Here is a 10,756-nt window from a genome sequence, read left to right on the forward strand (position 1 = left end):
AAAGGGGCTGGATTGTTACAGGGAGAAGTGGGTGATGTGAGGAAAGCCCTAAATCTGCCCTACAGAAGGTGCAGGGCTTTGCCTCAGTGTTTGCCTGATTTTCTCATTTGGTTCTTGCCTTGGTTTTGCCATTTTACCATCCCCAGCCATTCAGGATAACTAAGCAAGGGGCACTGTTAAAGATGTAAACATGATGTGCAGGACTTTATACGCAGGTTTTTTTTGTCTAATTGTGTAAAAAGGACACTGGAAGTTTTCTCTGAAGGAAATTTCTTTTATCATCTAACTCAGTAATAATTTTTTGTAATTGATAGTTGATGTAACGTGACATCATGATCCCAACATCTGTGGAGTGACAAGTGTAATGATCATCCCAGATAAAGATGTGGGGGTTTTAATCAATATAGTGAAGAAAACTTGTTACATCAGCACAAAAGATTTAAAAGTGAAGATTTAATCTTTCTCAACATAATAATTACTTTCTACATCCTTGAAGTACAGATTTTCTCAACATTTGGATTTACCCTTCTGAGTTTCACTGTGTATTTTTGTGTGACATCTTTGGTGTTAGTGGCCTCCTTTATATTTTCACTAACCACATTAAAATCAGTGTTTTATACACCCAAGAAATACTATTTGTGCTAAAGCTCATCGATCCCTCTGCTCAGTGATGGAGGGGAGCTAAAAGTGGGAGCAGCAGCTGTTAATGGGAGAAGGGGCTGTTTCAGTCCATTTCAAAGTGTTCAAACTGAGCTTTGCTGCTGGCTGCAGGTGATCAAGGAGGCGATGATGGAGAGCATCGAGTACAGGAAGCAGAACCCCTCGCGCTGCTCCGTGTCCCTCAGCAGTGTGGAGGCCAGGAGGTTCTTCAACAAGAGCAACCTCAACAACAACCACGTGTAGAGGCTGTGCCCGGCCCTGCCCTGCCCAGAAACTGCTCCTGCCTTTGGGACTGCAGGCAAAAGGACTTGAGTGGAGCATCCCTGCTCCTCACAGGGCTGTGCAACACTCCTGAGCACGTCTTCTTGTGAATGCTCACGTTCCAATAGCATTTTGTACTGCTTTTTTGAGAGCTAAAAACATTTCAGTTGCCTGACATCCTAGTTTTTAGAACTGTGGAATTAGTTGGAGATCATTTGGTTCAATGTCTTTTTGTTTTCTTATAGAATTGTAAACACTGGTTTCTTTTTTGAGGGGGGTAATTGATTTTTAATTGATCTAAACTGGGCATAGCTTGAAGGGTAAGATGGAATTAGGAAAAAAAAAATTAAATCCACTTTACTGCTATATGAGAATGTACCACTCAGCAAAAACTAAACCTCTGATATTTTCTTTTTCTTATTTAATCCTCAAAATTACATTGCTTGAACTCTTGAGCTACTGGCAACCATGCGTTAAATTATTGTCAGTTTGTGTATTTCTGACCTGAATGTTTCTTCATAAATTGACAGTGATTTTGCATTTGAGCATGATTAAAACAACACATTTCTGCAAGGGGACAGTGGCAATGTTTACTGGGGATTGGTAGAACGTGCCCAGGTAAGAATGTGAAGCCTTAAGGGCTATTTTAAAAATATGTTATTAGTACTTTGATTAATGAAAGACTGTGCATAGACAGAGATTATTTTAGAACCATCTCAAGCAGTATTGCTGTAACTCTTCAAATGCACAGAAAATGCAGCTGCACCTCTGAAAACTTAAATTGCTAAAGTCAGTAAATCCCTGGGAAGGGAAATAATTACAGTGCATTTCTTTAGCAGCCACTGTACCAAAGAATCGTGGAATGGTTGGGGGTGGAAGGGACCTTAAAGTAGATCTCATTCCACCCCCTGCCACGGGCAGGGACACCTCCCACCAGCCTAGGTTGGTCCAAGTCTCCATGCAAAGTTCTGTGGTTAAATGACATTTCCTGTATTGATAAATAGGTTTTATTTCTGTTTGAGTTAGTGCATGTTTAAAAGCAAGAGAGAAAATAAAGGTAACTTATCTTAGTGCTGCATAATTTAAACATTTTCCATCAATTTTGGAATACGGAAAGGAACTGGTACCATTACATTATTGTAATATTTTCTTCTAAATGTCGTCTTTCCTTTTGGTAATGTAATATTTGTATTTTTTATTTTATAATGTGTACCTACTCTGTTTCATTGAAGAGTTTTATCATGCTATATACAGTTTATATTATCACAGTGTTACCAGTTGATAAAAAATAAAACTATATTTGTCACCTGCTGTTTTCAGACGGTTTTATTTTGATAATTTGTGGGCTATTTTCAGGTTTTTTGTGAAGAGATGTGGAGCAGCTCTATGGTGTGGGGCAGCTCACAAGACTGACAGTGCACAGGATGTCTTTGCTGCCTTTAATCTTGAATTCCTTCTAAAGCAGGGAAGCTCCTTAGACATTATTATAAATAATGTGGAAGGAGAATAATAATTCAGGAAAAACCCTCTTCTGACACACAATGTGGCACCAACCACACAGAGTTTTCCCATACCTAGAAATGTAATCCTTTGTTTCTCATTTTCCCTCCCTTTAGTCCAGGTTCTTCTGCTTTGTGTGTACAGTATTTTTTTCCCAGCGCAGCGTGTGATCCCTAGGGGGCATAAAAAGATGGATTTAGAGAATGAATTATTTCGTGCTTCAAACATTACTGTAGGGGCAGCACATGGGAGATTCTTCATGCCTGAAGGACATGGAAGTGCCACCCTGCATTGGTGAAGGGGGTGAAGCCTTGGGGGTGAGCTCAATTCCTGGAAAACGGCTCTGGTATGATCTGGTGGGCCCTGGAAAATGGCTGTTGTGGGCTCTGGAATCCATCTCTGGTATGCTCTGGAAAACAGCTCTAGAAACCATCTCTGGTGTTTTCTGGAGACCAGCTCCAGCGGGCTCTGGAAAACGGCTCTGGAGAACACCACTGGTGGCCTCTGGACACCAGCTCTGATGGGCTCTGGAGAATGGCTCTGGTGTGCTCTGGAAAACAGCTCTGGAAACCATCTCTGGTGGGCCCTGGAGAGCAGCTCTGGTGGGCCCTGGGACACCCAGCACTGAGGGTGGCCTTGAGCTTCTCTTCCTTGGGACCTTGGGGCAGGTTGCAGTACTGGGATGGGCACTGGAAATCCCTTCCTGCCTTTTCCTTTACCAGCAGAAGGGAATGCTCAGAATAAATCCCACTGACCTTGGGAGCACTGGAGCTCCGGAGTGGTGGCCTTGGCGTGTTTGTGTTGGTGGGAAGAAAACCCGTTTTGGCAGGGAATGGGGCTGCAGCCAATGAATGCCCTTTCCCATTCCCCTGGGCATGTTTTGTCTGTGGGATGACACCTGAGCACTGAGGGATCACCTGCAGAGCTGCTCTTTCAGAGCACACGGAGCTGGTTTTCCAGGAGATCTGCGTGTGCTCAGGAGTGGATGTGGCATCAAACACCAGATTGTGCAACCCCTTGTGTTGACAACAGGTTTTGCTCTGGTGCTCACTGGAAGCAAAGCCAAGCAGACGTCTCCTGGAGCTGTAAATTCACCCCTCACTGGCTGCTGGCAGCTGGGATGGACAGGTTTGTGTGGGGATGTGACTCACCCGGAAGGTTACACAGGGCCCTTCTCACGCAGGGTGGGAGGCAGGGGCAGGAGGGTTCCCAGGAATTCCCCATGGCAACACAAACACAGCACTGCTGAGCACGCGAGGAGCAGGCGCTGGGGCACCGCCAGGACACGGCAGCTCCGTAACCTTTAGACAAACCAAACCCCACAGGAACTGGAATTCTTCTGTGGCTGTGTAACCCATGAGGGCCGAGCCCCACACACCTGAAATCGGAGAACCAAGGCCAAGCCAAAAGACTCCTGGTTTTGTCAGGAGATGTTTGGGAACAGAGCTCCCTGAGCAGGCAGCCGTGAGCTCGGAGAGACCCATGTGGTAGGGTGGATCTCAGGGGTGCGAGGAACACGGCCAGGTCTGAGAAAGACGTGGGGACAAGTGAGACACTAAAAGGGGAACCCCAGCTGTGATGGGATCACTGGTGCTGGGCTGGGTCTGATGTCTGCAGAGGGAACTGTTCTCCTCCTGGGGCTTTCCTGCCACTCCATCTTCACCTGGAGCCAGCAGCCCATTCATGAGGCTGTCCTGAGGTCTGTAATAAAAACCTCGGGGAATTTAACATCAAACCACCTTTATATTTAAATATTTTGCCTTTAATCAGTACAATGCTCTTCCAGTGTGTCCTCCTCAAAGGCTGTGGCCAAAGTGGCCACAGAAACCTGGGAACCCTGAGGTGGTTTTTGCCTTTGTGTCTCTCTCAAATTCTCATCCAGGTATATGGTTTTAGGCAAGTCAAAACTGAGCAGCTCTGGGCTTATTTGGGTGCGAAACTGTAACTTCTGTCACTGAAGAATAAACTAGACTGGCAAAGCTACACCTCCCATCCCTGGCAGTGTCCCTGGCCTGGCTGAACAGAGCTTGGAGCACCCTGGGGTGGTGGAAGGTGTCCCTGCCCATGGCAGGGGGTGGCACTGGATGGGCTTTAAGGTTTCTCCCAACCCAAACCGTTCCATGATTTTATCATTCTGAAGTTATATAATTTGTTTGGTACCGTTTTGTAATTGAGCTGCATTTCTGCTCCTCACCCACCTTTTTGGATGGATTGGGGGATGGATACTGGGCCAGCACTGTCAGCAGGGGACAAGGGACTTGTGCCAGGCAGGCTGTAAGTTCTGGGATGAGGAGGAGAAGTACGGGACACCCTCCACATCCCGCTTGTGCTTAACACCTTCCAGACGTTTTCTCACAGCTCGTTTAGGGCGTGTGCTGGAAAACACAAACCGGAATTAACGCCACGGCTTCAAAAGACATTGAGGGAAATGTTTCACCAGCGTGTTTGGGAAGCAGAGACGCTGATGCTTTGCAGCTGTGGATTCAATGCAAATCCTTCTGGTCCGGTTTCACCAAACTCCAGGGATTTGCCTGAGGGCATTTTTGTGTGACGGGTCAGCCCCAGCTTCTGGCACTGGTTAATCCCAGGACGCTGCCCGCACAGAGGGAGACAGCCTGGAGGGCTGGGGTCGGGAAGGTCCCTCTGCTCCTCCTCTGTAACTGCTCTGTCCCTTTATAACCCTGCGAGGAAGCTGTTTTGAACTGATGCTTTTTTGGCCTTGCAGAGGCCCAGAAGTTGGTCATGCTGTTTAACTCTCATTTGCTGTTCTTCCCTCAGCTTCAAGACTCTTTTAACACCTTGTTTAAAAACACGTTTTAAACCCATTTTTAGGTAAAGATATTTATTCCAAGGTGATACAGAGCACGTTTCAATACCCCACCAGACCACAAGCCTTTTACTGGTGTTGCCTCTGTGTCTTTTCTGTCTCTTTTTTTTCAAGAGCTGCCAGGAAACAAATTACAGAATAATTTGACATCTGAAGTCCACTGTGTCTTTATTGCTCACTTCCTTTTATTTTGGAATCCTGGGACCATGGAACCATTAAGGTTGGGAAATACCTAACAGATCATCAAGTCCAACCATCAGTCCAGCACCACCACCAGGTTCAGCACTAGACCTGGTCCCCTAAGTGCCAAATCCATATGGTTTTTGAACACAGGGATGGGGACTCCACCACGCTCCATGACATGGCTGTGAGCTGGGACAACTGGAAGACCCAGGAGCAGGTGTGGGTGGTGTGAGGGACCAGTGTTTCAATGTAAATTATTTGAAATACAGGAAACTTAATCTTCTAGATGAAGAACACATGTATTTATCCAGTAAAATATATGTATTTAAAATTTCTGTTCAACTTATGAACTGTCATTGCTCTAGACCAAACCCACACCACTTTTCTTCTCACCCCTGAAGGCCAGTGCACGTTTTCAGCTAAAGGAAGTATTTAAAGTCCCAAAGATCATTGTCCTGCTGTTTGGTCCCTGTGTGAGGAAAGGGCAGCAGGGTTGGGGTTGGTCTTTGTGCTTGTAAATGATTTAGTACCAGTGGCAAGGAGGGTGAGTTATGCAAGCAGCAAAACGTGATGAGAGTGACCTAAATTTAATAAAATGGCTAAAAACGGTGAGGATGCGAAAAGCAGGTTAACACTGAGGGACACTGAGCTGCCTACTCTGAGCTTTACGCACCCCCAGAAAGCCTGTCTCTGTCCTGAGGGCTGCAGCCTCAAGTGTTTTCTACAGCACACACTTTAATGTAGATGTTTTTCTTCCAGGCAGTGATAACTGCCCACAATATCAGCCAAATTCCTATCAATCTGAGTGAAAATTTGAAGGCACAGAGTTTAGCCTAACACGGAGTTTTAGACCATCCTTCTGCTGTGAGATCTCCCTCTGCCCAACCAAGGCAGTTCTGACCTCTTGTAACCTGGGACATGAGTGGCCTTTAATCAGTGTCTGATCGTTTTCCCTTTTTATTTCATGTTTTGTTTTAGAACTTGTTTTTGGTGCACCGATTTAAAAGTATTTAGCAGGAGAGATCTGGACTGGGCCAGTGGCATGGCTGATACACAGAGAAGAAAACAGGTCAGCAAATGTTATAGAATCACAGATGAGTTTGGGTTGGAAGGGACCTTAAATTTCATCCAGTGCCACAGGCAGGGACACCTTCCACTATCCTAGGTCCCATCCAACCTGGCCTTGGACACAGCCAGGGATCCAGGGGCAGCCACAGCTTCTCTGGGCACCCTGCACCAGGGTCTTCCTACCCTCACAGGGAGCAATTCCTTCCCAATACATAATCCAGTGCTGGTGGAGCTGATTGAAATGAAATAAACCCACCAGACCCCGTTTGATTCCTTAAACAGATGTTAACAGATGTTAAGGAAGGAGGAGATGCCCAAAAGGGCAAGGTCCAAACCCAGCAGCCCCTCCTGTGTGTGTGGCTGGAAGGGAGATGCCAGAGCTCCTCCTGTGGACCTCAGTTTGGTGAAGTTTGAACGTTTCACTCCAATGTAAAATTCCAACATTTGTGCTCTGCAGTGTGACGAAAGCCAACTCTCCTGCTCTGTTGTGTAATGTAATAAATGTCAGGTTGACAAATTCAACTTCATTTTATTAGTTTTTTGTAATTGCCCACGGTGTTGTAAGATGCACTTTACAAATATTTGTTGGCTTAAAGGATGCCACTGAATCACTGATGGCAAATCCTTGCAGTGGAAAACAGCCCTTGTTCATATTTTCCCAGTTCCCTGTGTGGTGGGACACCGAGGAAAGCTCTTACAAAACAGAGAACTTGGTGTTATGAATCCACAGGTAATAGCCAAGCAACGGTGTTTCCCCATCTAAATAAACACAGGGTGTTTAGGAAAAAAATAGAAATAATGTGAAGATCCAGCCTTTGCTGCCCAGCAGGAGGAGGACACAGAGCTCGAGTGGCTCCCAGATGGTTTCCTTGGTGTCCCCATGTCCCCAGCCCCCTCACTGAAGGTCTTGGCAGAGCGATGTAACCCGGAGAGGGAAGGGCAGTCCCGCCAGCCAGGGGCTGCTCCCTGCAAAACCTGGCCAGTTCCAGCCTCCCTCAGCCCGCAGAGGTGAGAAAGCCCTTTGCCAGGCCAGCACCAAGTGATAAATGCTGTGCTGTACAAGGCCAGTAAATGGGGATTTAATGATTCCTGACATTCCTCCTGGATGCACAAACCGCTTTTTGCAGGACATTAACACCAGGTGCCTCTGAGCAACCTGGCTGTCCCTCAGGCAACCTCTGCAACCGAATGAGTGGCTCAGGGACATCACAGTCAGTTCTTCAAGCTGCAAAAAAAGGTGATTAACCTTGGAACAGAAATCGTTTCAGTGGAAAACTGGACAGGTTTCATTCGTCCCTTACAGGAAGGCTTGGCTGCCCATTTGTCATCAGATTTTCTTTAGCAATCTTACCCCAAAACTTGCTTTTCTCTTTCTCTCAGTGGTAATGCAGAAAAAAATAATTGGAAGTCTTCTCTTTCCTTTTTGCCTCAGAATTCTGTACAAGGATACAAGACATTCATGACTGAATAGCTGAGCAAGTTTATGTTTTTGGGATTCTCTAGGTAAGTGTGAGGAAAACATGGAGAAGGAACTCTCAGTGCCTTTGTGCACTGAGCCCCCGAGTTTAACCCAGCCCCCTCCACCTGTGAGTGCTGTTCAAGACTCTAAGTTGAATTAGTTAATGCACAGTTGATTGCCAAGTGTTCTACACATCGATCTATCCACTTCGTAGGGGCTGTGGCTGTTAAAACCTTTGCCAGCACCCCAAAATCATCAGAAATCTCAATTTTCCTACTTTTACATGCAGAGGTTTGTTTTCTTTTTATTTTTATGCACAGTTGTCCTTGTTCATAATGTGGCAAACGAAGGGAGAGCTGCTGGCTCTTTCAGCTATCCAGCAGGAATTGCAGGAGTCAGTGAGTGCCTGGGAGAGACCTTGGCACCGTGGCTGGGAAGTGCAGTGTGGGATCCTCTCTTGTCTCTCAGATTTTGCTCTGTGCCTTATTGGTTTTCTTGCCTTTAGGTATTTTCAGCTGTAAAGACCTAACAGATAACTAGCTCATAAATTATTATGCATCACTCTGAGAGGACAAGAAAGAAAATGAGACTCTTTACTTGGGCTTGATGTTAAACTGTAAGACTTTTAGATGTAGATAAACACATACAATTATTTATAGCAGTGTTCTTTAGAATCGACACAGCCAACATAACATTTAAGACGTGTCAGATTTGACAGCAAATTTTGGAAGAATCCCTGGCTTTTTGTGAGCTTTGGGTTGTGTCCTGGGTAATGTTTTCTGGGTGTGCTCTACTGCAGTACTTGAGCTGCTGTGGTTGACATTCCATACATTCATCCATAAAAATCCCAAAATGGTTTGGGTGGGAGGGACATTTAGGCTCATCTTGTTCCAACCTCTGCCATGGGCAGGGACACCTTGCAGTGGATAAGATCTGTTGGTTCACTGTTTTAAGAGGAAGACTCAGATGTACTGAAGAGCATTTACCTGTGCTGATAGTATGATGGGAGCTTTGATCTCAATCCTTTTTTTTCACCAAGAGCAAAAATTCCTGCCACTATTTCCTAAACTTGTTTACTCTTCTCTCCCACCTTTATGGATGTGAAAGTCCTGAGGGTCCCCCATCCCACCACAGAGTGGCCTCTGGCACTTTTTGCATTTTGTAGGCAGCAAGGGGAAATCTCAAGTTAAACATTTTCTGTGTCAGAATTCCATAGTGAGGAGACTTACGCAGAGGCAGGGCTGGGGGAAGATCACTGGCACAGGGAAGCTGTGGCTGTCCCTGGAAGTGTCCCCAGGGTCATCCAGGTTGGATGAGGCTTGGAGCAACCTGGGCTAGTGGAAGGCGTCCTTGACCATGGCACAGGGTGGAACGGGGTGAGTTCCAGCATCCCTTCCAACTCAAACCAGTTCTATGAAGAACAGGAGGACCAGGAAAAGAGAAGAGATTTCAGCATCTCTTCCCCACGTTGCCACGGACATCCCTGACAGCCTGACTTCCATCAAAACACCACTGGAAATCATTCAGCCTTCTTCTGAGCACAAATGAGCCGTCAGGTTTTTCCCAGGCGTGCACAGCATTGTTTTAAGTCTCCAACCCTGAACTAAACAAACCCCTCATTCCTCCTCAGTTAATATTTACCTGCGCAAATGAGGCTGGATTATTTCACAGGTTAGTTTGTAAGCATTACCTGCTTTATTTTGTCTTCCTGACAACGAATCACAGAATCCTGAGGCTGGAAGACACTCAAATAATGTATCAAAGTGTGGCTCAGATCCATCAGGATTCTGATTAAGGACAGTTGTGCAGGATCTGTATTTTTATTCAGAGCAATCTCTCTTCAGTTAGTGGCTACATTTGTTTTGGAATTCAGCAAATAACTCCACAATTAGATTTGTTTTTAGGAACTTTTCAGCAGTGTAAAAACTGCTAGAAATATCTTTTTTGGAAATCAAGGAAACTTTCAGAACTGTGTAAAAAATACAAGAAATATGTCCTAAAGTAATGAATTTGTAACATTGAGAAATGTTAAAAATTAATTTAACACTTCCTTGGTTTAGAATTAATACAAGATATGTTTCTTTGATGTGAGAAGAAAAAAAAATATCCTGGAGAATGTTTTGTTGCTACTCTGAAATGAACATGAATGTAAATTTTCAATGACAGTTCCTTCCAGCACTAAACCAACCCTGGTAAGTGGCACTGTGGAGATGGGGTGGTTTCAGCAGGCACAAAATCAATGGACTGGCACAGAAGTTGAACTTTTTTCTGTGCTATCCCCTTGGAAGTTCAGTTAGATCCTGTGTTTGCAGCAAAAAAACTCCTATTTTGTTCCTTGTTCCCTAAAAAAAAATAAGTTTACTTGAAGCTCTGTTCAAGTTACCCTCCCAAAAGTGTTCAGCTGTCCCCTGTATGTTGTCTCTAAATCAGAATGACAATAATTATTAGGCAGATGCAGAAGCACAGCGGGGAAAATATGTAATTCCAGGCACTGTGCAGAGACTTTTAGTTGTAGCAAGTGAAGTGTTTAAAATTCAAATGTCATTTTTCAGGGAGTACTTTGAAGAAATTCGATGTTGCTCTACAAGAAATGGTAAAAATAAATACAGAGTATGCAAGGGGCGGAAGAGGCTCCACTGGGTTCAGTGCAGAACAGAACTTCAGAACAGAACTTCTCAAAAGTGCCTAAAAATATTGTAGTCTGCTCCAAAATTCTATTTTTTTTTATTTTTATTTTTTTTTTGAGAGAGAGCTGTGAGGAATTATGGAATCCCAGACTGCTTTGGATGGGAAGGGAC

The 10,756-nt window shown here is 44.9% G+C and overlaps 1 protein-coding gene across 2 annotated transcripts in view; it reads left to right on the forward strand.

The window, feature by feature from the left end:
* PLA2G4A (phospholipase A2 group IVA) overlaps positions 1-2,243 on the forward strand; it is a 68,898-nt gene extending 66,655 nt beyond the window's left edge. For both annotated transcript variants that reach the window (XM_038144451.1, XM_038144452.1), the window contains exon 19: positions 772-2,243. In XM_038144451.1, the coding sequence (XP_038000379.1) occupies positions 772-903 (132 nt within the window). In that variant the 3' untranslated portion in view covers positions 904-2,243. The remainder of the gene's footprint in view (positions 1-771) is intronic.
* Positions 2,244-10,756: the final 8,513 nt, after the last annotated feature.

The sequence above is a fragment of the Motacilla alba genome, chromosome 8 (assembly GCF_015832195.1).
Source record: "Motacilla alba alba isolate MOTALB_02 chromosome 8, Motacilla_alba_V1.0_pri, whole genome shotgun sequence".
Classification (NCBI taxonomy): domain Eukaryota; kingdom Metazoa; phylum Chordata; class Aves; order Passeriformes; family Motacillidae; genus Motacilla; species Motacilla alba.